The sequence below is a fragment of the Capsicum annuum genome, chromosome 8 (assembly GCF_002878395.1).
Source record: "Capsicum annuum cultivar UCD-10X-F1 chromosome 8, UCD10Xv1.1, whole genome shotgun sequence".
NCBI classification, from domain to species: domain Eukaryota; kingdom Viridiplantae; phylum Streptophyta; class Magnoliopsida; order Solanales; family Solanaceae; genus Capsicum; species Capsicum annuum.
Genome location: NC_061118.1, coordinates 119894926 through 119922452, shown reverse-complemented (window position 1 = coordinate 119922452; position 27527 = coordinate 119894926). Strand labels below are relative to the sequence as shown.

The window sequence follows — 27527 nt, the reverse complement described above, 5'->3', positions numbered from 1 at the left end:
ACAAGATACGTGCGACTTGCAGCAATCTTTGCAGTTCATCTATAGTTGGTGCATGTCTTCTCCAGTTTCCTTCTCCTCAAGTTCTCATCAATAAGTATTGCATTGCATATGCAGCCGTTCACATGAGAATTATGTTGTTTAGGTGCTTCACTTTGCCAGTCACCAGTATCATCTATCGCCAAGAGATTACAAAAGTTAAAAGAAAATTTGCCGACTGCTTTGCAGAAATATATCTCTTTAGTCTTATTTTATTCGTAAAATATAGAAGGATAAGTAAATCATCCAGCTCCTCCCCACAACACACTCTTTTATGGATCTCGTAAATTGAATGCTGCAAAAGATATTCCCCATTTCCCATTTGGCAACCTCCCTTAAATGGTTTCCTGATTTAAGGAGCTGCTGGAAACTTCCTTCAGGGTTACATGTATTCATCAGTCATTTTCCCAGATTTAATTCTATCCTCCTTGAGTACGGCACACTTGTCTGAACACCCGGTCTGCTTCATAATCTCTTTCAAAATGCAGTCCTACAAGAACAAGGGATGGCCAGCATTATCAACTATTCGTCCACGCCATATATTATCATCGAAACTCTTTCTCCTTTTCAGGAAGGTAAGTCTCTTTGCCAGTAATCTAACCTCTTCTCAACCCCTACCAACAGATTTAATCTATCCTCCCTGCATACGGCGCACTTGTCTGAAAACCCTGTCTACTTCATAATCTCTTTCAAAATGCAGTCCTATAAGAACAACGGATGGCAAGCATTATCAACTATTCTTCCACGCCATATATTATCATCGAAACTCTTTTCTCCTTTTCAGGAAGGTGAGTCTCTTTGCCAGTAAGCTAACCTCTTCTCAACCCCTACCAACAGACACCAAGCATTATGTTCTTATAACTTGCATCCAAGAAAGGAGTACTAGTAATTGGCAATATCTTTGCTTGCATCCAAGACTTATGCTAGCCGTTCAACATTCTGAACCTCACAGACTGGGATAGCATCACAATTTTTTTAAGATACATCTTAGACTAGATACCTCTTGAAGCCACAAGATGAATCTATAACTAACTAAGGCTGGTCGAATATTTCTTAGGGTCAAAGAAGAGAAAGGAATCATCAACAGTATACAGCCCCTTTAATTGTCTCTGGCTTGGAGACCACATAGATGCCCTCTTCCACAGCTCAGCCTATCAGTTTGCTAGTACCCTCCTTAAAGAAAATAAAAACTGTAGCTAATAATGATCAACTTGTATTAATCCCCTAGAACTTCCAAATTGTACCTCATGACTAGCCTTTAATGTGGTAAGATATAATAATCGAGATTTGCCTCCCCATAGCAAGACTCCAGATCTGATACCATATTTGTCACAGGCCAAGCCATGGCATGTATAGTCCACTTTGGCCCAACAGACCACACAGATTTGTCCGTTGGGCTAGGCAACCATCAAGCCTAAAAGCACACAAACCATGTGAACTAGTGCTCTGTTTTAATATAGCACTTCATTCTTCTCTACCAGTTCAACGTGCAATTTGCTTACATATGCACCATTTTTCAAAGTTCTTCATCCAAGCAGCCTGCAAGTCCTCTTTGACCCCCCACGCCACACACACACACTCTCCAACACACACAAAAAGAAAAAACCACCACCACACATACACACATCATCAACACTATCATGGACATCAGAGATGCTCAAGTGACAGCTTCCCTTATCTTTGTTTGTTTCTCTATCATCTTGTTGTCTTGTCAACAACAACAACAACAAACCCAGTATATTCCCACATGGTGGAGTCTGGGGGGTAAGATGTACGCAGTCCATACCACTACCTCCGGAGAAGTAGAAAGGTTGTTTCCGATAGACCCCAGCTCAAGACACGGAATAATACACAAATCCTTAATAAAGCATGGAACAAGATGACAGTACATACCTACGCCACCCACAAGGAATAATAATCAATGAGCAGTAAACAAACTCGTAATAAAGCATGCAACAAGGTGTCATAACAAGAATAATACCCTACCAAGTAATGCCCTACCCCAGCGACCCAAAATGGCACTAGCCTTCTATCCTAATCCGCGTCCTCTAGATCTTCCTATCTAGGGTTATGTCCTCTGTGAGCTATAACTGTTCCATGTCCCGTCTGATAACCTCTCTCCAGTATTTCTTCGGCCTACCCCTACCCCGCCTGAAACCATCCAAAGCAAGCTTCTCGCACCTACGAACCGGGGCATTCGTGCCCTTCCTCTTTACATGTCCGAACCATCTCAAACGGGTTTCTCGCATCTTGTCCTCCACCGAAGCCACTCCAACCTTTTCCCGAATAGTCTCATTTCGAACTCTCTCACCCCTAGTAAGCCCACACATCCAACGCAACATCCGCATTTCCGCCACCTTCAATTTTTGAATGTGAGAGTTCTTGACTGGCCAACATTCCACTCCATACAACATGGCCGGACGGACTGCCACCCCGTAGAATTTGCCTTTAAGCTTAGGCGGTACCTTCCTATCATACAACACCCCCGAGGCGAGCTTCCACTTCATCCATCCCGCCCCAATCCGGTGAGAGACATCCTCGTCAATCTCACCATTCCCCTTAATCATGGACCCAAGATACTTGAAACTATCCCTCTTACACACCGCCTGGGAATCCAACTTTACTACCACCTCGTCTTCCTGCCTCAAATCATTAAACTTGCATTCCAAATATTTTGTCTTGCTCCTGCTTAACCTGAACCCTTTAGACTCAAGGGTTTGTCTCCACACCTCTAATTTATCATTCACACACACCCGCGTCTCGTCAATCAAAACTACATCATCTGCAAAAAGCATACACCAAGGCACCTCTCCTTGAATACGCCGCGTCAATACATCCATCACCAAAGCAAACAAGAACGGGATAAGAGTAGCTCCCTGGTGCAACAATGTCACGACAGGAAAATGATCTGAGTCTCCTCCCACCGTCCTCACCTGAGTCTTAGCTCCATCATACATGTCCTTGATTACTCTGATATACGCCACGAGGACCTTGCTCACCTTCAAGCATCTCCAAAGAACCTCCTTAAGGACTTTGTCGAACGCCTTCTCGAAGTCGATAAACACCATGTGCAGATCCTTCTTCCTTTCCCTATACTGCTCCACCAGTCTCCGCACTAGGTGAATCGCCTCTGTCGTCGAGCGCCCTGGCATAAATCCAAACTGGTTCTCCGAGATAGACACTATCCTTCTCAATCTCAACTCGACCACTCTATCCCAAATCTTCATAGTGTGGCTCAATAACTTAATACCCCTATAGTTATTGCAGCTCTGAATGTTATCCTTGTTCTTATAAAGAGGGATCATTGTACTCCATCTCCAAGCCTCGGGCATTTTTGCCGACTTGAAAATGTTGTTAAACAATTCAGTCAACCACCTTAAGCCCACTTCGTCAGAAAACTTCCAAAAGTCCACAGGAATCTCATCAAGCCCCGTCGCCCTACCCCTAAGCATCCTGCGAACAGCTTTTTTAACCTCTTCTACCTTAAAACATCTACAATAACTAAAATCACGACAGTCCTCTGAGTGCTCCAGCTCCCCTAACACAATATCTCTATCCCCTTCATCATTCAATAACCTATCAAAGTACGACTGTCATCTCTTCTTAATGTGATCATCCTCCACCAACACTCTACCATCCTCCCCCTTAATACACTTCACCTGGTCGAGGTCACGACCCTTCCTCTCCCTAGCCTTTGCAAACCTAAACAACCTCTTTTCCCCTCCTTTCTCTTCTAACCCCGCATAAAATCTCCCGAACGCTGCCGTCTTAGCCGTCGTAACTGCCAACTTAGCCTCTTTCCTAGCTATCAAGTATTCCTCCCTATTAGCCCGCTTCTCATCTCCATTCTTACTCTAACCCAACTTAGCATACGCCTCCTTCTTAGTCTCCACTTTCTTCTTAACTTCTTCATTCCATCACCAATCGCCCCGACAATGACCGGCCCAGCCCCTGGACATACCCAACACCTCACTAGTAGTCTCCTTGATGCATCTAGCCACCGTATCCCACATACCATCCACGTCCCCTTACACTCCCACCCCCTCATACCGTTCACCTTCTCCCCTATCTCCCGCGAATTCGCCGACGTTAAACCGCCCCACTTAATTCTAGGTCTACCCTCCTCACCTCTTCTCTTTTTGTCTTTTCTAATATCTAAGTCCATCACCAAAAGCCTATGCTGGATCGAAAGATTCTCACTCGAGATGACTTTACAGTCCTTACACAACACCCTATCTCCTTTCCTAAGCAGCAAAAAGTCAATTTGGGTCTTGGCTATCGCGCTTCGAAAGGTGATCAGATGATCGTCCTTCTTCGGGAAGCTCGAATTCACCACTACCAACCCAAAGGACCTCGCAAAGTCCAACAGAGCAGCTCCCTCTTCATTTCTCTCCCCAAAACCAAAACCACCATGCACATCGCCAAAGCCTCCCGGTAACGCCCCGATGTGCCCATTGAAATCCCCTACTACAACAATCTTCTCGGAACTAGGCACTCCTCTCACCACCTCATCCAAATCCTCCTAAAACCGCGTCTTCTCATCCCTATCCAAGCCCACCTGAGGCGCATAAACACTACACACGTTCAGGGTAGATCCCCTAATGACCAACTTAATAGTCATCAACCTATCGCTGATCCTCTTAACCTCCACTACCTGCCCTCTAAGCTCCTCATCTACTAAGATGTCAACTTCATTCCTACGCCTCACGCTACCAGAGTACCAAAGCTTGTAACCGTCTACATCCCTAGCTTTAGACCCTACCCACTTAGCCTCTTGTACACACGCAATATTGATCCTTCTCTTTTTAAGAATCTTCACCAGCTCAATAGACTTACCCTGAAGAGTACCTATATTCCAAGACCCAACCCGCAGCCTATCCACTCTAGCACCACGTCTTCCTCTACCTCCCCTAACGCCAGACCTAGCCCCCACTCCCACGCTCACCCTTCCCTCCTCCCCCACCCCTAGCACAGCCCCCCGCCCCAACCCCCTCGGACATCTTGTTGTCTTGTCCTTTTCTTTCATTTTTCAACTATATTTTGTTATACTTCAGTTTCATCATTTTCTTTTTAGGATAACGTACTTCATTTTCATCACTATATGATAAACAATTCAATAAAGTGGTACTAAGTTTAGGAGAACATTTTTTAAGGGAGAAAAGTTTGAGTAACGAGAAGTCTTAACGGGAACAAAAGCATTTGACAAGATAAGTTATGGGATCATCCAAATTATTGAGTAAAACATCAAGGTTATTGAATTTATTTCTCTATCATCTTGTTGTCTTGTCCTTTTCTTTAATTTTTCAACTATATTTTGTTATACTTCAATTTCATCATTTTCTTTTTACGGTAACGTACTTCATTTTCATCACTATATGATAAACAATTCAATAAAGTGGTACTAAGTTTAGGAGAACATTTTTTAAGGGAGAAAAGTTTAAGTAACGAGAAGTCTTAACGGGAACAGAAGCATTTGACAAGATAAGTTATGGGATCATCCAAATTATTGAGCTAAACATCAAGGTTATTAAACATGGATGGTGAGAGAACAGAAATACTCATCAGTATTCTGTATGAAAGTGCAAATTAAGTCAAGAAACAGAAATCTGAAATAGAAAGACTGGAGTGATTTGAAGTAATGATAAAGTAGGTTAATTAACAGAACAAAACACATATGAAGAAATGGCTAACTGATAGTTCATGACCTAACTCAGCTTGATAAATTATAAATGTATAGGACGGGAAAATTTACCAGAATTTAAAAACATAAGACCAGACTTACCAAGAGTTTCTTCATAATAAGAAACTTTTCCTTTTACAAGAGTTTCAACAAACAACAAAGCAAGCTCTGACCCACAGGTAACCTGCAAATTGTTAAGATCGTCTTTCATCAATACATAAGTAAAGATGTTCTTCTTTAGTCTTCCAACACGAACAACCTCAAATTGCTTTGAGTTTCAGGTATATTTAAATTTCATTGCCAACTCCACCGAGTCTACAAATTTTCATGGGGATAGGATTGACCATGAAGTCATCCAGATAACATAGTAAACTTTTTTTGCAATTGAAAAAGTTCATCCGCTGAATTGTCCACAATACATATAGTAATCTTCCTACTGTATCTGGGGAATGAAAAAATGTACACCCCCTTGCCCCTCCTCAAATACAAATTTATACATACTCTTTTAATTTTAGAACATCCCAAAAGTGTTTCGCACAATTTAGTTCAATACAACATTCAAGATTCAAGTATATTAAGTTGTTCAATCTATAATGTTTCCTGTATCAAACCAACCTTTCAACCATCACTTTAATGTTTTCTTCTACTAGCATTAATACAATATTTGAGTCAAATTAACATCTTCATTTTTTATAACCGTGGTGCCCGGACAGCTTCCATGCACCTTGACGGTAACACCCAGAATTGTTGGGCTAAAAATTTGGACCGCTCTACATATGTAGTTAGACCTGAATCTAGCACATTTGATTGTATATAGGTTTAAAGGTCATGTCTTAAGTGAAGGATAGGTATTGGATATTAAATTAAAGGCATAAGAGATCTCTAGGATGAAGTTGAGTTGAAAGGTCCTTTAACAATTAAGTTTTTTGTATAGGTTCATACAAGGGTCAACTTCAAACAAATCTCCTAGAATATGTAGAATTGCATAACTCATTACATATCAAATTAAAGGTTTTTGTGTCTTCTTTCTAGTGCCACCAGCCTCTCGTCAATCTGAGTCCCACGTAAAAAAGATATGTGTGTTTTAATGAGGAAAACAGGAGGACTACCGCCCAAAAAGCCTGGTGTGCCGCCCCAGCGACACTACAAGCCTTCTAGGCAGGGGAGATTGTGCCTTCGCCCACTTAGGGTACTTTTGTCCTATGGCACTCAGTATAAATGTTTTAAAGCTCTCTTGCACATTAAACCCACTTCTCCCCGTCAGTCTTTCATACATTTTCCGTCAACCAACATCCCTATTTCTCCTCTCAAACACAACTTTTGAGAATCTCAAGAGAATCAGTTGAAGATTCAAGTCTAATGTCCTCTTTTTTTATCTCAAGTTCTTCAAAGGTTTTGAGGTATGTAAGACTACTACTTCCCCATATTCCTTTAAAGAATTTCTTCCCCAATTTAAATTACTCCCAAAATATCTAGGGTTGAAGAAATTTCTATGATCTTATCAATTAAATTGAATTCTTAAAGCAAGTTGTTGGGATGTTTATGGATACCTCTTCATGATTCCTCCGAAATTATGTGAATTTTAATGGCTCTTGATGTGAGAATCATAAATCTTGTAACTTATGAAACTTGTGAAATTCATGAATTTGGTGATTATTCTTTTATGATTTGAAATGTGACAGAAACCCATAAATTCTTGAAGTTTTCCCCATAGTTTGATATATGATGGAATTTCTAATCCCCTAGGTGCCCTTATAATAATTTGATGTGATCCTGGATTATTTACTTTGGCATCATAACTTGAACTCCCTCACCTTTCAGATATGAACTATGATTTTCAACAAGAACACTTCTCTTTGCTCCTTAATTCCTCTAAATGTTATAAAGACTATAGCATGAACCAGTGACATGAAGTATCATGACTTTTATCCTTACATGAATTTTCAAAAATGTTGAATAATAGAAAACTCATGACGTATGAACTCATTATGGTTTGTTCTCCGACATGAGCCCGCTAATCCATGAGCATGAGCCTAACATTTTTTATCAAGAACTAATATCCAAAACAACATTTGCCGACGTAAGATAGAGGTTATACTGCAAGTCAGGTGACTTTTTTATGTGTCCCTAAAGGGGCTAATTATGGATTCTTGCTAGCAAATCATGTCATGTAAGGTATAGGATCTTAGCCGATTAGGCTGAGAGCAGACTCCATATGCTGACATAGTGGTTTATGTCAATTTACCACTTGCTCCCATAAATAAATAAAAGGACTAAATTCACTTTACTTTGTCAACTTCTACTTCAGCTCATATTCTTGCTTCTTTTAGCTTATCATCACTTGGATTGAGCTTTTTACATTGATATTTTCATGCTTTACTATTTTCCTAGTATGGTTTTACATACCAATACATTTCATGTATTGACCGTCTTTGGTACTACACCGTTTCATGATGTAGGTTCAAGTCAGGCCTGTGACGAGGTGATTACTAGGATCTCTATCTTTTGCCATTGGTTATTCTCCTTTCTAGCTAGGGGCAAGTCTAGATAAGACAATTTTCTTAAGTAAATTGTATTTTTTATCTTATTAAAGAAATAAAAAATAAGACCTTATTTCTTATGTTCCTTTCAGCATTGGGGTACGTTGGGGCCTTGTCTCGACATTATTTACTCATTAGGCCTTGGTGTCCTATGTTTGGCAATGTACAATATGTTTGTGGATGTCGTACATATGTTATTTTATCCTGTTCTACGCTTTTGTTGCTCTTCCATACTGTCTTTTGTCTTGAGCCGGGGGTCTATCGGAAACAGCCTCTCAACCTCTTTAGAGGTAATGGTATGAACTGCGTACACTCTACTCTCCTCAGACCCCACTATGTGGGAATATACTGGGTTTGTTGTTGTTGTATTGGAGACTTCACAGACCGGTTTAGCTGTCAGAAAGAGTTTGTAATTTTCAGTCTTTATTTATCATGACTATTAGTATCTTTAGATATTAAATGGTGTTAATGAACTTTGATGAAAGTCTTTCTCCTTTAAGGAATCTTATTTGAACTTCATGTTGTTTCCCCTTTATCCATTATGTTAGTTGTACGCTCATGTGACATAAAGGAACTTCACTCATTCTAGCAATAGTATCGGGTACGTCAATGATATCAAAGGCACGCTTAAGGCCCTGAAGTGGGGGCTCACAACGAGTTGAGCGCTTCGCCTCGCTTTAGGTGTGCTTCACTGTTGTCATCAAGTTTTTAAGACATACTTCTTGCTAATGAATCTCTTCTGAAAAGGCAACACCAAACAATTGATACTTCACTGTATCGTAATTGTTTTTCAATTTCTTTGTTCAGATATTTGTCAATAATGTCTATAACTATTCGACTTGGACTAAACATAAATATTTACATGATTTCTCCCTTTGTGCATTTTTCATTGATGCCCACGCTTTTATTTGCACTTGGAGTTTTAAGCCCCAATAGCCTTAGAGCTTTTTTGCGCTTTTTGCTTTTGATAACACTAAGGTCCATGCCACTTCTAGGGCCTTGTCACACCCCGAGCCGAGGCCCAGGATATGGAATGCACCCAATTTCACAAGTTTCATAAGTTTCACAAACATTATGAGAGATGCCATCATTTGATATACGCCAATTAGGGAAGAATTCAAGAAGATTTGTAGGCTTCATGGCATAATTCAAATCATAAAATAATAATCACCAAATTTATGAACTTCATATGTTGCAAAATTTATGATTCTCACATCAGGTGCCATTAAAATTCACATAATTTCAGAGGAATCATAAAATAAAAAGGCATCAATAAACATCCCAACAACTTGCTTTAAGAATTCAATTTAATTGATAAGATTACAAGAATATCTTCAACCCTAGATATTTTGAGAGAAATTTGAATTGGGGAAGAATAAAACTTAAAGGAATATGTGGAAGAAGTAGTCTTATATCCCTCAAACGTTTGAAGAACTTGAGATCAAAAAAGAGGAATTTAGACTTTATTCTTGAACCATTTCTCTTGAGTTTCTAAGGAGTTGTGTTTGAGACGAGGAATAGGGATGTTGGTTCATGGAAAACGTATGAAAACCTGATGGGGAGAAGGGATTTCAATCGTGCAAGAAGGTTTTAAAACGTTTATAATGAGTACTCAAAATCCCTAGGAGAAAAATACCCCTAAGTGGGTGAAGTGTCCAATCTCCATTGCCCAAAGGGCTTGTGGCCTCGCCCCGGACACAGCACCAGGCATTTTGGGCAGTAACCTGCCAGTTTTGATTGTTCCCCAGTAAAACGCACATAACTTTTTACTCAAGACTCAGATTGATGAGCGGTTTATTGAAAAGAAAACTCAAAAACTTTTAATTTGATAGGTAATGGGTCACCTAATTCTACATATTCTTGGGAGGAATTTTTCTAGAGTAGACCCTTATATGAACCTATACGAAAACTTATTATTAAAGGATCTTTCAATTCAACTTCGTGCTAGAGATATCTTATGCCCTTAATTCATATCCGATACCTCTCCCTCACTTAAGACATGACTTTACACCTAGATACAATTAATTTTGCTAGATTCGGTCTAATTACGTAAAGTGGTCCAAATTTTTAGCCCAAATATTCAGGGTGTCACATTGACTAATTCCACGGAATACTTACCCCTCCCACTAGCAACAAATACCAGATAGGGGTGTTCATGGTGTGGTTAAAAACCAAACCGAACCGCGAACCAAACCAAACCAATTCAAAAAATCGACATTTGGTTAGGTTTGGTTTGGTTTGGTTTTAAATTTTTAAAATCGATACTTATTTGGTTTGGTTTTGGTTTTACTCTAAAATAACCGACAAAATAACCGAACCGATAAAAATTATATATATATATATATATACACACACACATATATACATGTATATATATGTATACACACACACATACATATGTATATAAATTATTCATATATTATTCATAAATAAAATATAAATATTTTTATATTTTAAATTTTAATCATGAATTTAACTTTAGTCATAGCACTTTTAGTCATATGTCTGTCTCCATCTAGTTGATGGTACGTTATGAGATTGTATATGATTTTCGTACTTTGAATGACAAATGATACTAACTGTAAAATTATCTTGTCGTCTATGGGATTTTATAGGTGTGTTTTATTAGACTATAGATAATCACTAGTTTTGAACTTTCTTTTTGGTCCCCATTAAGCAAAAAAATTATGTGTTTAACTTTTTGGGGGTTTATCATATCATTCTCTTATATGTAGTTTCTAAATACTTTTGTAGGAGCGTTCATATGGTGTTGTTCATGGCTTTGCCTAAATATAACACTAAATTAACATCTTAGTTTCAAGGTTGAGGAACAACACTCGGTTGACATCTCATATGTTGGATTGAATTTTTTTAAGAAAAATTTCAACTTTTATCATTAACTAAAGTTATAAACCGAAAAACCGAACCGAACTAAACCGACAATAACCAAACCGACGGTTATTTTTTTGTGTTGGTTTGGTTTGGTTTTAGAAATTTAAAAACCGACTAAGTTGGTTTGGTTATGGTTTTGACCAATAACTGACCCAAACCTATCCGTGAACACCCCTAATACCTGATAACTCTATCAATCGAGACTAGAACGAGGAAGAAATCACTTAGTGTTTGTCTATATAGGATTTGAACTTGAGAGCCTCATGGTTTGTCAATGCACTTCATTGACCACTAGGTCACACCATCAGATGCATATTTAAGTCAAATTAACAACTTTAACCCCAACCCAAGCAAATACCAACAACGACATCAGCAACAACAACATACCCAATATAATCCCACAAAGTGGGGTCTGGAGAGCGCAGGGTGTACATAAACAAAAACCTCTACCCCAGAGGTAGAGCGCCTGTTTCCGATAGACCCCCGGCTTCAAGATAAAAAAAGTCTAAACAAGAAGTACTAGAAATAAAAGAAACAACAAACATGCTAAAAGCAACAATAATAGCAGAACAATACTACACCAAAATATTACTATAATCAAACTACACGAAACAACATATAATACCGGAAACGAACCACAAGAAACCAAATCAAATACTGTCACATAAAATCGCAGGAGGAAGAAGTATCCTTCTAGTTTAAATATGTTGAATGGATCATAACCTGTCCATTCTCCAATTGTAAGCAAGCACCACATTTAAGAATATCCAAGGCTTCAGAGTACCTCTCAGAAGACACGTATCTGAAACCATATCAATTCAAGATTACCCCTTTATAGAGTTGATGTCAAATTATCACAAAGGAGGGGTGTATAGATTGTACCTGGCGCTAATAGACTTGAACATCTGTTGAGCTCCATAGTAATTTCCCTGTTTTACAACCTTTTCTAACTTCTCAATATTCTGCAAACAACAATAAAACGTGTAAATCTGCCATCAGAAAATTTGTAATAGATTGTCCTAGCCTAGTTTAGTCGAGCAGCGCGAAAGCTGGCTTCGACACCAGGGTTATCAAAAAAGATTGTCATAGGTTTAAAAACTTAAGGGCTAATTCGGATTTAGAAGTCAGAGAAGAAAAAAGAAGCAAGGAATTATGAGGAAGAAAACAAATTGGCACCTCCTGAGCTGGCGGCAGTGCCGCACGTTTGGCTCTCTCTCGAGACATCCTGCCAAAAAGGAGTTTAAGAAATCGGGGGTTTTAATGGAGTCCGAATGACTACCGTAGAAGATTGCTGTCTATTTCTTGCTATCGTAATTAAAACTAAATTCAATTGTCATTGATATCGGGGTCTTTTGGCTTAGAGGTAAAATTATCTTGGGGATGCGGTGGGGCTGGGGTTTGGGGGCATTAGGACCGTTTGGCACGGAGGAAAGTATTTTCTGAAATAATTTTTTTCTTCTAAATTACTATTACTATTGTATTTTTAAAATTTTTCTCTTCTACTCTATAGAAGAGTGAGCCCTTGGACGACCAAGGACATAACCGTTATTAAGCTCAATATACATAGGCAAATAATAATATAAATAAAATATCTACCTCAATAATGAATTGAACCAATAATTGCCGACTCTCATCTGCTTTTTCTTCCTATCGATTAGAACTTTCTTCACTCTCGTCATCAAGCTTTCTTTGTTCCTTTGTGTGCTTGGACTCTCCATCATCAGGGTTTTATTTTAATTTACCTTCATCGTCTTCTGATTACACCATTTATTATATTGATGGTTGCAATTTCAAGTTATTTTCTCTCTTAATTTTGTCAGAATTACCTTCAGAGTTTTCAATTTCATAAACAGGTGATTTCTACTGTTGTTCTTAATCTATTTCTTTTTTATGTGAGTTTTTATTTTAATTTTATTGTTACACATACAGGGTTTTGTCCAGATTAATCTGAGTAATTGTCAATAGATGAAAATCAATCAGTGATGTCAATAGATAATTTCTATTGTTGAGTGTTTATTATATGTTGTTATTGTACTAATTTCTCTGTAGGTATAGAAAAGATTAAATCTATGTTTGAGGCTGGGACCCCCGCAATTGGAGAAGCAATTGGGCTTGGAGCTACAATTGATTATCTGTCTGAAATTGGCATGCAACTGATTCATGATTATGAAGTGTGTTTTAATCTCTTAACCTCCTATTCATGCAAGAGAGATGATTTTGCACACGGTCTGAAATCTATGTATCTGTTTGCATTTCTATTTTGCTACATTGCTTCTTCCTTATGGTAGCATCTAAATATCGATTCTAACAAAAAAATGACAGCATGCAAATTTGAATGAGACAAAAAAATGCACCACACCTTGTCATCATACTGAAGAGATCTAAAGTAGCAATTGGATTTTGTTTACTGTTGTTCGAATTTTTAGTTTTTAAGCTCTGACTTCAAATAAGACATTGAGAAAGCTGTCATCCTAGACTTTTGGCGCTCAATATTTGCTACTAGGACAGATATTTGAATTAATCTTCATAGAACAATCAAAAGCTTTTATTTGGACGTCATGTTTGAAATTTTGTACCATTAATTTAGCACCTTCCACATTTGAGTGTAATTTGCAAATGTATATATGTGACCGATCCACTGGGTGTGTTTGGTATGATGGAAAATATTTTTTGAATTTTTTTTCCTATTTTTCCTTGTTTGTTTGTAGTAAAATATTGGAAAAATATTTTCCAAGATAAATCATTTTCCTTTATTTGAGGGAAAATGACTTTTCTTATGAACCAAGGGAAGTTATTTTTTAGAAAATGACAATATGACTTATACCCCACCCCACCCCTCTTCCTCACCCCAACGACACTCATATTCATATGACTTAAAAAAATCACATTTCTCATAAATTTACATTACTCAAAAATATTTTTGCTTTGTTTCAATTTTTTACTGCTTGAAATAAAAAATAATGAAGCCCAATTTTTTCCCTTTTCCAATGTTCAGTGAATGTATTGTTATTTTCATATGTATAGAGGAAGACTTACCTATGTTACTTTTGCTAATTGCATATTTCATTTTGTCATCGGTGTAACTTATTTCACAAGATTGAATAAGTTTGTCGTTCCGTTATATTTCCATTGCTTGTAGTATCTTGAGATTGTCCTAACAAAATGCTGAAAAGTGTCTCCTATATTTGTTAATTAATAGTTTCTTAAATTTAGTGATCGTAATATTTTAGTATTCGATATTAATATTATTTGCTATGATTAAATTAGTTCTTACAAATTATTGAGTTATTAGAGACACTGATATATTAATTAACAGTTAGTAGTATTTTAAAAAAAAAAAAAAATTTCACTCACCATCAAATACTAGAAAATATTTTTTTAAAAATATTTTCTACTTACCAACCTAACACCATAATTTTTCAAAAATATTTTTGACTCGCCAACTAAACATGAAAAAATAAGTAGAAAGCCAATTTATTTTCCAAGAAAACATTTTCCATATAAAATATTTTTCGTTATACCAAACACACCCTCTATTCTTCACTGCCTTTTGCCGGTCTACTCATCACTTACCTTCATCAAGGATGGCTGTTGCCGTTTTATGTTGATTAGTGCTCATTTTTATAATAGTCTTGAAATTAGTTGATTGAATAAATCAACAATGCATCGCACAGGCTGCCCACGATATTTGAATTCATCTCAAGCATGGGCAAATATTAGTATCAATAAAATATCTACCTCAACATGAATTGAACCGATAATTGCCGACTCTCATCTACTTTTTCTTCCTATCGACTAGAACTTTCTTCACTCTCATCATCAAGCTTGGACTCTCCATCTTCAGGGTTTTATTTTAATGTCTTCACCGTCTTCTGGTTACACCATTTATTATATTGATGGTTGCAATTTCAAGTTATTTTCTCTCTCAATTTTGTCAGAATTATCTTTAGAGTTTTTAATTTCATAAACAGATGATTTCTACTGTTGTACTTAATCTATTTCTTTTTTATGTGAGCTTTTTTTTAAAATTTTATTGTTACACATGCAGGGTTTTGTCCAAATTAATCTGAGTAATTGTCAATAGATGAAAATCAATCAGCGATGTCAATAGATAATTTCTACTGTTGAGTGTTTATTATGTGTTGTTGGTGTACTAATTTCTCTGTAGGTATAGAAAAGATCAAATCTGTGTTTGAGGCTGGGACCCCGCAATTAGAGAAACAATTGGGCTTGGAGCTACAATTGATTATCTGTCTGAAATTAGCATGCAACCGATTCATGATTATGAAGTGTGTTTTAATCTCTTAACCTCCTATTCATGAAAGAGATATAATTTTGCACACGGTCTGAAATCCATGTATCTTTTCGTAATTCCATTTTGCTACATTGTTTCTTCCTTATGGTAGCATCTAAATATCGATTCTTACAAAAAAATGGCAACATGTGAATTTGAATGAGACAAAAAAAATGCACCACGCCTTTGCATCATACTGAAGAGATCTAAAGTAGCAGTTGGATATTGTTTATTGTTCTTTGATTTTCTAGTTTTTAAGTTCTGACTTCAAATAAGACATTGAGAAAGCCGTCATCTTGGGCTTTTGGAGCTCAATATTTGCTACCAGGACAGATATTTGAATTAATCTTCATAGAACAGTCAAAAGCTTTTATTTGGGCGTCATGTTTGAAATTCTGTACCATTAATTTAGCACCTTCCACATTTGAGTGTAATTTGCAAATGTATATACGTGACCCTCTATTCTTCACTACTTTTTACCAGTTTACTCACATCACTTACCTCCATCAGGGATGGGAGTTGCCGCTTTATGTTGATTAGTGCTCATTTTTAGAATAGTCTTGAACTTAGTTGATTGAATAAATCATCAATGTATCGCGCAGGCTGCCCATGATATTTGAATTCATCTCAAATTTGTGGTGCAAGAAAAATGCAATGCAAGTTAAAGTTGCATAATGTGCATTCCAATACAGAGTGATTTTGGTTATGATATAATATCTCTTCACATTTTCATATCCTTCCTCAGATAGAGCTGGGTAGTTTTCTGTATGATTGCATGTCTTCTGTATCTGATGTTCGTATTTAAGGCCCTTCACCTTCACGAACTGTTAAGCGAGCAGCTCTTTGTTCTTTCAAAGTTAAAGATGTTCATCCTACAGATATTGCAACCTTCCTTGACCAACAGGTATGAAAACTAAAACTTCATCCTAGCTCTTGCATATCTACAACTTAACTCTTGCAAAAATGCGGGCATTTGTAAGCCAGCCCTGAGCACGCGTACTATCAGTTAAGAGATCATGTAAATGAAATATTTCTAAATAATAATGTTTCCTGCAGCATGGTGTAGCTATTAGATCAGATTACCATTGTGCGCAACCTCTCCATCGGCATTTGGGAATTAACTCAAGTGCACGAGCTAGCCTTTGTTTCTACGACACTAAAGATGATGTTGACAGATTTATCAACGCGCTCAAGGACACAATCGACTTTTTCACTTCTTTCAAATGAGGGTACTTTCTGCATCACCCAGTTATGTAGTGTATCAAAAACAAAAAATATATTCACACACTTTTGTATAGGGTGTGGTTCATGAATAAACCAAAAAGGCAGATGAATACTTGACACTACTATATATTAGATATTGATATTAGTTATTTCACTTCAATTTAATTAATATTTTTCTCTTATACTTTGAGTGTACGATGCACATTCTGGTGGTGAACGTGAGATCCAGAGAACAAGAGATGTTAAGGTGATTTTTGCTACAAATAAAATCTCGAGTCTTGATCCCGCCCTTCTGCGACCTGGTAGAATAGACAGGAAGATTGAGTTCCCTCTTCCTGATATTAAAACAAGGAGGTGGATTTTCCAGCTTTGGTATTATGATGTAAGCAATTATTACTGACTGATGAATCTTGGATTGCCTCCTATTTGCTGACTTGAAAATCTATTTTGAGATATCAGATACATACCGCAAGGATGACTTTGGCTGATGATGTCAACCTAGAAGAATTTGTTATGACCAAGGATGAATTTTCTGGAGCTGATATCAAGGCAATATGTACTGAATCTTGATTGCTCACTCTAAGAGATCGACGTATGAAGGTAAGACCTCAAAATTGGAAGTTAGGATTGTTTATAGAACTGAGGGTTTCAGTTTGGTCTCAATTTGCATCCAAATGCTCAACTTTGGATTGACCAAGTCCATGTCTTCGTTCATGTGAGTTAGCTATTGTAATGTAAATTGATTAGGTAGCATGTTACAATTGGTTCTTTAACTTGAGTTCATGAGAAGACAGGTTATAATTTTAGTTCTCGTAATGTGGAATGTGGAGCATAACTTGTTGGGAGGGCATTATTTGGGCTGAGTCAAAGTTAATGTTCTTGCGATTGCATTATTGATTGTTTGATATCTCCTATTAACTCCAAAATGCAATTTTAATTTTGGCATTTCATTGGCGCCACTGATTCTGTAAACGACTTGATAGCCAACTGCGATCCTTTATCGTCAAGATTTTTATTCCTTTAGAATTATTGGGAGTTGGTATCACAACCAAATTACTCGTGGAATGTGGATTCAAATAATGGCACTCCCTCCGACCCAATTTATGTGACACACTTTGTTTTTTAGTTTGTCCCAAAAAGAATGTCGTCTTATTATAAAAAAAATGTCCCCTTTACCTATAAGGAAATGATTTATAACCACACAAGTATGTAAAGATTGTTAAAAACCACAAGTTTCAAAAGTTTCCTTTTTATATTAAAAACTGTGCCAAGTCAAAGGGTGTCACATAAAATAATTTGCTCATGGTTTCAACTCTTTCTGTATCATTGTGATTTTTAAGAAAGGCTTCCAGCATGTAATGTTGCTTCCAAGCATGATCATTTTTACCAGGTACATACCTACTGATTTTGTGATTTATGAGCTAATCCAGTGCATACAAACTTAAAAGATTGGACTTTGTCTCTTTTATTGCACATTCTAAAAAAAAATATGACCCTTGGATCTACTGTTGCTATTGACTTCTCTGTCAAAAATGCAAAAGTTGTAAGTACATTCAGCAATTGTGAATCCCTTTCTAGATTTTATTGATTGGAATCTTGTATGAAGTAAGAATCCTTTTTTGGCTTACTCCAATGTAGTTTTACTTTATAGGTGGGTATGCTGATTTTAATCAATGCAAGTGTTTACGTGAAAGGTACAAAAAACCTCGCAACCTTACCGAAAGTAGTAGCGTCTGTTGAGGTGAGTTCTTCCATATTCCTCTAAAGTAAAGGGATACATTGTACTCCAATTTTTTCCAGTTGATGTAAGTCATGTAATTGTACAGCTACATCATGAGGATTGTGGTTTCGTCAATAGCTTATTGTTGTTGAATCTTCTTCCATTTTTTGTTTTCATTATTGTCTGATGGTATGTACAACATAAAATACCCTTTTATGCAGCTTGTGGTGTCTAAATAGGTTTAAAGCATGAAAAAGTGTAGGTTTGCAAGGTGAGAGTGAGCTTGAAAATACAACTCACCTCAAGTGACAACTTGAATTTCATATTTCATGGAGTAGAAAAAGGATCCAGATATGGTCGCCAATGATGTTAAGGATTCTGTTATGTCTTAGTAAAATTATTGAGAAGATAATTGTAATACCCCGTACTTTTTCTAGCTTGAAAAGTTTCCCAAGAATGTTAGAAGCTATCTTTGAAAGATGAATCCACTTTTGTACACGTGGTATTTTCAAGATTTTCACTGTTTGTCATGTGGGACATTCAATAAGTTTTCCATCGATACCAAATTCGCTCAAATCCAATACCCGGGTGAAGAGTTAGAGACTTTTTAGTGAAAGACAGTGTGTCACCTGAGCCATCAGCACGTCGCGGAGCCAGCTTAAATGACAATTGCTAATTTCCAGTGTTTCTCTGCAATAGTGGCGCGTCGCGCCAAACTTCCAGGTCTCAAACAAAGTGGCAACGGGATAGCTCCGCGTCGCGCCACCATGCAGATTCCCAATTGTCCAGTTCCAGTGACTTGGCGCAATAGTGGCGCGTCGTGCCAAGGCTGAAAATTGGAAAATTTTCACAAGAATTAAAATACGTTTCCTAGGGTTAAAAGTGTCAATTTCCCTACCCTATATAAGCTCAAAAATACGGATTTGAGCCTCCATTACACCAAAATATACTCTATTCTCTCAAAATCCTCTTAAGAATACATTAGGGTTTTTCATAGAAGATTTAAGTTCAAGAATTTCCTCCGTCAATCTTCGTGTATTTACGAACCAAGGTATGCGTAGTGTTCATTCATGGACTCTCTACGTCCACGAAGCCCAAGAATCTCTTTTCCAACTTCAAGTTTATGGATTTCTTTATGAGTTTCATGTTGGGTTTGCTATGTTCATGGTGAGAATGATTAATTGAATTCTAATCCATGTTGGGTGATCAATTTTATGTGGATTTGATTAGTATAGATGTATATTCAAGTGAACTTACGATTAAACCCTATAATGATGAAATTTGAATTGAACCATGATGTTTAATTATTGTACAATGTTGTTTACATATACTATGCCTACCATGTGTTTGATTGAATGCCTATATGAAGGAAAAGTGCCCAACTAGCATGATATTATGAAATCCCCATTTATGTACAAGTTTATGCATATCACATGTTTGATGAAGTGCTTCAATATATGAATTATGAATTGTGTTGTTAGTTATGTGTTCGAGTAAGTCATGTTATGTCAATTTCTTTTCATCAAGTCCTGGGGGTACTTGTACCCGACAACTTAGCTGTGTGCCTAGAGCGATGTCATGTTTTCACGATACTCTCAGACAAGTCACGTTCCATAGAACTCAGTCAGTCATGTGACTCAGGAAATCTCAGAAATTTCAGTAATCTCAGTAGTTTAGTAACCTTTGTGATCTCAGTATTCCCAGTAAGTCTCAATAACTTCAGTACTCTCAGTCAGTCCTCAGATCTCAGTAGCATTCCGTCGGACAACGGAACTCAGTAAATTCAGTTTTAGCTTCGCTAAACGATACCATCAGTTAATCAGTTTAAATCAGTTAAATCAGTTCAGTTTAGTTAATCAGTCCAGTTTAGTTAAATCAGTTCAGTTTAGTTAATCAGTTCAATGTCTATTCAGGTGGGAGTAGGATTCAGCATCGAGTGAACCCAAGGATGGGGACTCACCTATTATTCAGTGGAGGGTGTGATCCTTAGAAGCAATCCTTGTATTCCAGAACTACGTAGCCAACGTAGGTTAAGATGCACCCTACGTGTTTAGGGATATATATATACATCTCATTTGGGTTGCCTACTAGGAGGGGTTGACGAAAGAGCTCCCTGTCAGCGAAGGTATACTCACAGCAGGTCTTTACCTGTGGCACGGTATTGACACTCTTCCAGTTGGGGTTACAGGTTGGACCCCACCAGTTTAGTTCCGGGGCATGTCGGTTAGATGATTACCTCCCACAGTCTCAGTCTCAGTCTCAGTAAAAGAACTCAGATAGTTCTTCAGATTTCAGGACTGTCAATACAGTCAAATTCAGATGCAGTACAAAACTCAGCTAGTTTCATCAGATTTAGGATTGTCAGATACAGTCACTTAAGTTATCAGTTATATCAGTTCACAGAACTTATGTTATCAATATTCAGCTTCAGGACTGTCAGATACAATCAACCAGACCAGTTCTTCATAATTAGAACTATCAGAAACGGTTATTCATGTATCAGTACCATAGTATCAGACCCTCAGTATTCAGTAATACAGTATCGGTCTTTCTCACTTATCAGCGACTCAGGGGTCAATATTAGTAGACTCAGTATCCAGTCCTATCACGATTTCAGTTATAGTTACGTAGTCATCCATGTATTCCCACGTTCATGTTAGTCAGTCAGTTAGTATTGTTCATGTATATGAACCTATTACATTCAGCCTACCTCACTTGCATACCAGTATATTCAAAGTACTGACGTATTTGCGCTATGGTGTCTTATACCATAGGTTTAGAAGCACGAGCTCCAGAGAACCAGTAGCATCCCAGTTCAGTGACCAGAGTTAGCAGTGAGTCCTCATCCTTCGAGGACATGATAATCACATTACTATTTTAGTTTTCAATTTATTTCAGTAGTTTAGTTGGGGACATGTCCCATCAACTCCTTATTTAGACAGTTTAGAGGCTTTCAGACTACAGTATATTCAGATAATTATCTCAGTTGTTTTGGTATTGTTATACCATATTTTTCAGTTAGGTACTAGTATTGAACCTTATGGCCTTTCAATTCATGTTTCCGCATTTACGATATTATTACTATTATTCACTGCTCAGTTTACAGATATCAGTCATGGGTTAGCTTGTGGTCCTTCGGGGTCATGGGCACCGTGTGGCGTTTTGGGTACCAGATTCAGGGCATTACAAACTTGGCATTACAAACTTGGTATCAGAGCCCAAGGGTTAATAGTATCCTAGTAAGTCTGAAAAGTCGCATCTAGTAGAGTCTTGTACATGTGTGTGTTGTGCACCACTCTTATGTGCAGGAGGCTATGAGATGTTTTAGGAACAGTTTCCCTTCTTTCAGTATTCATGTCGTGCCAGTGAGCATAGGCTCAAAGTTAAACTCTCAGTCTAATCCGCTTTTTCCCTTTGTTTACAGATCATGCCTTCCAAAAGGGCTAGTGAAGGGGGAAATGGAAATCAGTCAGCACCTCAGCCCGTCCAGCCAGATCCTCTGGATGAGCATATCTCTCATGCAGAATTCAGGACTGCATTTACTACTCTAGCCAGTTCAGTCGCAGCCTATAATGAACGGCCAACTGTTGTTCCAGCCAACCCAGTGGAAAATTCTGCTGCAGTCAGGATTCGGGACTTCACCCGAATAAATCCTCCTCTATTCACCGATTCCAAGTCTGAAGAGGATTCACAGGAGTTCCTCGATCAGGTTCAGAAAGTCACAGACATCATGGGAGTGACTTCCAGTAAGAGCGTTGAGTTAGCCACCTATCAGCTATAAGATGTAGCCCATACGTGGTATAAATAATGGAAGGTAGACAGGGGTACAGATACAGAGCCCATAGAGTGGGAAGAGTTTGCTACAACTTTCTTAGATAGGTTCTTTCCCATAGAGGCTAAAGTGTTAGAGTTCATCAATCTCAGACAAGGTACAATGAGCATAAAAGAATACTCCCCCAAGTTTAGTCAGTTAGCCAGGTACGCTCCCCATGTAGTAGCGGATAGCAGATCCAGAATGAGTAAGTTTGTGTCAGGGGTATCACATAGAGTGGTTAAGGAGTGCAGGACTGCGATGCTGATTGGTGACATAGACATATCTAGGCTTATGATATATGCCCAACAGATGGAGGAGCAGAAGCTTAAGAAGAAGGAGAGAGAAAATAAGAGAGCCAGAACAAATAGTTATAGTTTTGCACAGCATAGGTCACAGGGTGGTAACCGTTCTCAGTTGTGTTAGAAATATTCAGCCCCAGTTCACTCTTCAGCTGGTGCCTCAGTACCAAAGTTCAGAAATGACCGTAAAAATGGGGCATTAGGATCCAAGGCTTAGAATGGTGAGAGCAGGATTCTTACTCATCCGTTTTACGTAGAGTATGGTAAGTATCATAAGGGTCTGTGTAGAGCCAGCAGTGGTGTGTGTTTCGGATGTGGTGAGTTAGGTCACAAGGTCAGAGACTGCCCCAGTCAGGTTATCAGAGTCATCTCCGCTCATCATTTCAGTCCGGTAGCCCGAATCAGCAGAGTGCCAATTCCAGCGCTATCAGTGGGCAACGCCCAAACAGACTCTATGCACTTCGGTCCCGGCAGAATCAGGAAAATCCTCCTGATGTAGTCACGGGTATGTTATAGATCTCTCATTTACATGTTCACGCTTCTTCATATTCATGAGTTCCTTTTTCTTTTGAAACCTTGCATAGCAGTTAAACCATGGGGTCAGAAAGTCAAGCCTTCAAATTCTAGTTATAGTTCCAGTATGTGTAGGTAATCACTAAGGGAAGATGATTCCCGACCTACTTTTATCTCGTGCAATTGTTTTATACCACAGTCATCACCTTACCTATGCATGTTTCACACACTTCCCATAGGATTGTGTGCATGTCAAATTCCTAGCAGGACGGGTTCCAACACCCTCAATAGTACGAGCCATGTTCCATGAACACAGAAATTTCAGACTTAAGTCATGCAACTCATGACTCGGGCACTCATGTCATGTTTTACGATACGTTCAGTCCACATGACTCATGCTCTACTCCTAGTGATCAGTCAAGCTCAGATTACATCATTTATACCTCCAGTTTAAATCTCTTGATAAATCCATAATGTTGGTACTCTGTTCCTCAGGCCTTAGTCGATTGTTCAGGTTGATATAGTATTTATTTGAGCATCGGATCCTTGCCTATGCCAATCTTTACCCAAGTAGTTATCAGTATCCAGTCTCAGTACTTCAATATTAGTCTAACCCTCAATTATCAGAATCCAACATTCAGTTCCAGTCAGAATCTCAGTTACAGTATTAGTTATAATACCAACTTCAGTTCAGTAATCAAATCAGAAACTCAGTTCAGTTCCAGACTTGCTTGCCCAATGCTACAGCTATCAGTCTCTCAATTAGTAGTATTTTAGTACCTCAGACTATAGAATGTTTCCAAACCATGATATATGTCTAGCCTTGCATTCTTGAGGTGATGCAGTTTTGCTCATTCATTCTCAGTTACCTCATGTTATCCAGTCAATCATTATCTCCTATGCATAATGTTTTACAGCCTTAGTCCTGTTATTCGGACTAAGTACAGACCAGTCTCTCATATCCAGTATTCAGCTATCAGTTATCCAGTTAATCAGATAAGTCAGTATGTTTACGCATTCGTGCTCAACGCCTTGTAAATCTTTCAGTAGTCTCAGTTGCAGTGCATGAGCTTAGTTGCTTCATCTTAGATGATGTATCAGGCCTCAAGTTTTAGATCTCAGATACTCAATCATGATTCAGATACTAGGTGCCTTGCGTATCGCCTCAGTTTCCTCCCAGTAGCTCAGCCAAAACAGTATTCCTCTCCTAGAGGGATCTAGTGTCCCAGGGGGAGATATGCTATGATCCCCCGAACCTTTATAATATAAGCGTCCCATTTTCTTCTCACGAAATAAATCCATTTTGAAGTAGGGTATACTCATAAGTTGACCCTCAAGTTCGAATCTCAGTCGTTAGCCATGTATTTAAGGGCTCGGATCAGTTCACGAAATTTAGTTTATATGCCATATTTCAGCCTCAGTCATGTTCTCAGGTCCCCGTTCATGCATACTTCTATCATAATCATGGGGTCATCAGTGCCTTTCAGTCACGTAACAGTTTTCTTAAACTTACTCAGTTCCATGTTCAAACTACCATTACAAACTTGGTATTCAGTTCATGATCAGATCCTCATTACAAACTTGGTACTAAGTACTCTTGCATATTCAGTCATGCATTCATATACCAGTTCAGTTATGTAATCATGCATCAGACATGCCTTCTCCCTGTGAGAAATTCAGTTCATTAGAACATTCAGTCATGTATTCATAAGACAATTATCCATGCATCAGATATGCATGAATTCAGCTTATCAGTCATGCATCGGACATGCATATTCAGTATGTTATATTCAGCTCTTCAGTTATGTCAGTCATGAGATCATGTTTCGGTTATTCATATTCAGTATGTACGTCAGTTTATCTTCTCCCCTCATTCAGTCTCATTCGAGGACAAATGTTCTCAAGGGGGAGATATTGTAATACTCCGTACTTTTCCTAGCTTGAAAAGTTTCCCAAAAATGTTAGGAACTTTCTTTGAAAGATGAATACACTTTTGTACATGCGGTATTTTCAAGATTTTCACTTTTTGTCATGGGGGAAATTCAATGAGCTTTCCATCGATACCTAATTCGCCCAAATCCGACACCCGGGTGAAGAGTTAGAGCCTTTTTAGTGAGACAGTGTATCACCTGAGCCATCAGCGCATCGCGGAGCCAGCTTAAATGGCAATTGTCAATTTCCAGTGTTGCTCGGCAACAGTGGTGCATCGCGCCAAACTTCCAGGAGTCAAACAAGGTGGCAACGCAATAGTTCCGCGTCGCGCCACCATGCAGATTCCATATTGTCCAGTTCCAGTGACTTGGCGCAATAGTGGCGCGTCGCGCCAAGGATGAAAATCGAGAAATTTTCACAAGAATTAAAATACGTTTCCTAAGGTTAAAGTGTCAATTTCCCTACCCTATATAAGCTCAAAAAATTTGAGCCTTCATTACACCAAAATATACTCTATTCTTTCAAAATCCTCTCAAGAACACATTAGGTTTTTCATAGAAGATTCAAGTTCAATAATTTCCTTCGTCAATCTTCGTGTATTTACGAACCAAGGTATGCGTAGTGTTCATTCATGGACTTTTTACGCCCATGAAGCCCAAGAATCTCTTTTCCAACTTCAAGTTTATGGATTTCTTTATGAGTTTCATGTTGGGTTTGCTTTGTTCATGTTGAGAATGATTAATTGAATTCTAATCCATGTTGGGTGATCAATTTTATGTGGAATTCATTAGTATAGATGTATATTCAAGTGAACTTACGATTAAACCCTATAATGATGAAATTAGAATTGAACCATTACAATATTTACATATACTATGCCTATCATGTGTTTGATTGAATGCCTATATAAAGGAAAAGTGCCCAACTAGCATGATATTATGAAATCCCCATTTATGTACAAGTTTATGCATATCACATGTTTGATGAAGTGCTTCAATATATGAATTATGAATTGTGTTGTTGGTCACGTGTTCGAGTAAGTCATGTTATGTCAGTTTCTTTCCATCGAGTCCTAGGGGTACTTGTACTCGACAACTTAGCTGTGTGCCTAGAGTGATGTCATGTTTTCACGATACTCTCAGACAAGTCACGATCCATAGAACTCAGTCAGTCATGTGACTCAGGAAATCTCAGAAATCTCAGTCATCTCAGTATTTCAGTAACCTCTGTGATCTCAGTAGTCCTAGTAAGTCTTAGTAACTTCAGTACTCTCAGTCAGTCCTCAGATCTCAATAGCATTCCGTCGGTCAACGAAACTCAGTAAATTCAGTTTTAGATCCGCTAAACGATAATATACATCTCATTTGGGTTACCTACTAGGAAGGGTTGATGGAAGAGCTCCCTGTTAGCGAGGGTATACTCACAGCAGGTCTTTACCCGTGGCACGGTATTGCCACCCTCCCAGCTGGGGTTATAGGTTGGACCCCACCAGTTCAGTTCCGAGGCATGTCAGTTAGATGATTACGTCTCACAGTCTCAGTCTCAGACTCATTCTCAGTCTCAGTAAAAGAACTCAGATAGTTCTTCAGATTTCAGGACTGTCAGATACAGTCAAATTCAGATATAGTATGAAACTCAGCTAGTTCCATCAGATTCAGGATTGTTAGATACAGTCACTCATGTTATCAGTTATATCAGTTCTCAAAACTTATGTTATCGGTATTCAGCTAGGACTGTCAGATACAGTCAACCAGACCAGTTCTTCATAATTAGAACTGTCAGAAATAGTTATTCATGTATCAGTAACATAGTATCAGACCCTCAGTATTCAGTAATACAATATCAGTCTTTCTCACTTATCAGCGACTCAGGGGTTAATATTAGTAGACTCAGTATCCAATCCTATCATGATCTCATTTACAGTTACGTAGTCAGTCATGCATGCATTCCCACGTTCATGTTAGTCAGTCAGTTAGTATTGTTCATGCATATGAACCTATTGCATTCAGCCTACCTCACTTGCATACCGGTGCATTCAAAGTACTGACTCAGTTGCGCTATGGTGTCTTATACCATAGGTTTAGAAGCACGAGCTCCAAAGAACCAGTAGTGTCCCAGTTCAGTGATCAGAGTTAGCAGTGAGTCCTCATCCTTCGAGGACATGATGATCACATTACTATTTCAGTTTTCAGTTTATTTCAGTAGTCGGAGTTAGTTGGGGACATATCTCATCAACTCCTTATTCAGACAATTTAGAGGTTTCAGACTATAGTATGTAGTATGTTCAGATAATTATCTCAGTTATTTTGGTATTGTTATACCATATTTTTCAGTTAGGTACTAGTATTGAACCTTATGGCCTTTCAGTTCATGTTTTCGCATTTGCGATATTATTACTATTGTTCACTGATCAGTTTACAGATATCAGTCATGAATTAGCTTGTGGTCCTTCGGGGTCATGGGTACCGTGTATCATTCCGGGTACCAGATTCGGGGCGTTACAGTAATCCTGTTATATTTTCATTACGGAAAATAGTATAGCTACTAATGTTTCTTCACTTGAGTTTTTGCTAATTGCGGTTG

General features: G+C 38.1%; 3 protein-coding genes across 5 annotated transcripts in view; 2 read left to right on the top strand and 1 right to left on the bottom strand.

The window, feature by feature from the left end:
- LOC107838834 (protein GET4) overlaps nt 1-12671 on the bottom strand; it is a 39365-nt gene extending 26694 nt beyond the window's left edge. The window contains exons 1-4 of one of the 3 annotated variants that reach the window (XR_001664799.2): nt 12325-12584; nt 12031-12110; nt 11872-11950; nt 5819-5900 (exon numbers count right to left, since the gene is read on the bottom strand). Coding sequence is in view for 2 of the 3 variants with exons in the window: in XM_016682058.2 (XP_016537544.1) it covers nt 5819-5900; nt 11872-11950; nt 12031-12110; nt 12325-12372 (289 nt within the window). In the remaining variant the exon portion in view is untranslated. Of the gene's footprint in view, nt 1-5818; nt 5901-11871; nt 11951-12030; nt 12111-12324 lie in introns of all 3 variants that reach the window. The other 2 variants (XM_016682058.2, XM_016682059.2) reach the window with 2 other exon arrangements.
- Nucleotides 12672-13217: 546 nt separating this feature from the next.
- LOC107879023 (ATP-dependent zinc metalloprotease FtsH) lies at nt 13218-17236 on the top strand. The gene is made up of 5 exons (XM_047395508.1): nt 13218-13374; nt 16249-16346; nt 16509-16671; nt 16858-17048; nt 17126-17236. The coding sequence occupies exons 1-5, from the start codon at nt 13218-13220 to the stop codon at nt 17234-17236; spliced, it is 720 nt and encodes a 239-aa protein (XP_047251464.1).
- On the top strand, nt 14675-22182 carry LOC124885347. The gene is made up of 5 exons (XM_047395816.1): nt 14675-16346; nt 16499-17048; nt 17126-17266; nt 18318-18407; nt 21811-22182. The coding sequence occupies exons 3-5, from the start codon at nt 17261-17263 to the stop codon at nt 22165-22167; spliced, it is 453 nt and encodes a 150-aa protein (XP_047251772.1). The 5' UTR covers nt 14675-16346; nt 16499-17048; nt 17126-17260; the 3' UTR covers nt 22168-22182.
- The last annotated feature ends 5345 nt before the right edge of the window (nt 22183-27527 follow it).

Bases quoted from the DNA above. Each gene is read 5' to 3' on its own strand.
- LOC107879023 (XM_047395508.1), top strand. From the start codon at position 13,218: ATGTTTGAGGCTGGGACCCCCGCAATTGGAGAAGCAATTGGGCTTGGA. The intron at 13,375-16,248 runs GTCTGAAATCTA...TTCGTATTTAAG, and splicing joins GAGAGATGATTTTGCACACG to GCCCTTCACCTTCACGAACT. The intron at 17,049-17,125 runs GTAAGCAATTAT...TTGAGATATCAG, and splicing joins TCCAGCTTTGGTATTATGAT to ATACATACCGCAAGGATGAC.
- LOC124885347 (XM_047395816.1), top strand. The intron at 18,408-21,810 runs GTGAGTTCTTCC...CTTTGTTTACAG, and splicing joins AAGTAGTAGCGTCTGTTGAG to ATCATGCCTTCCAAAAGGGC.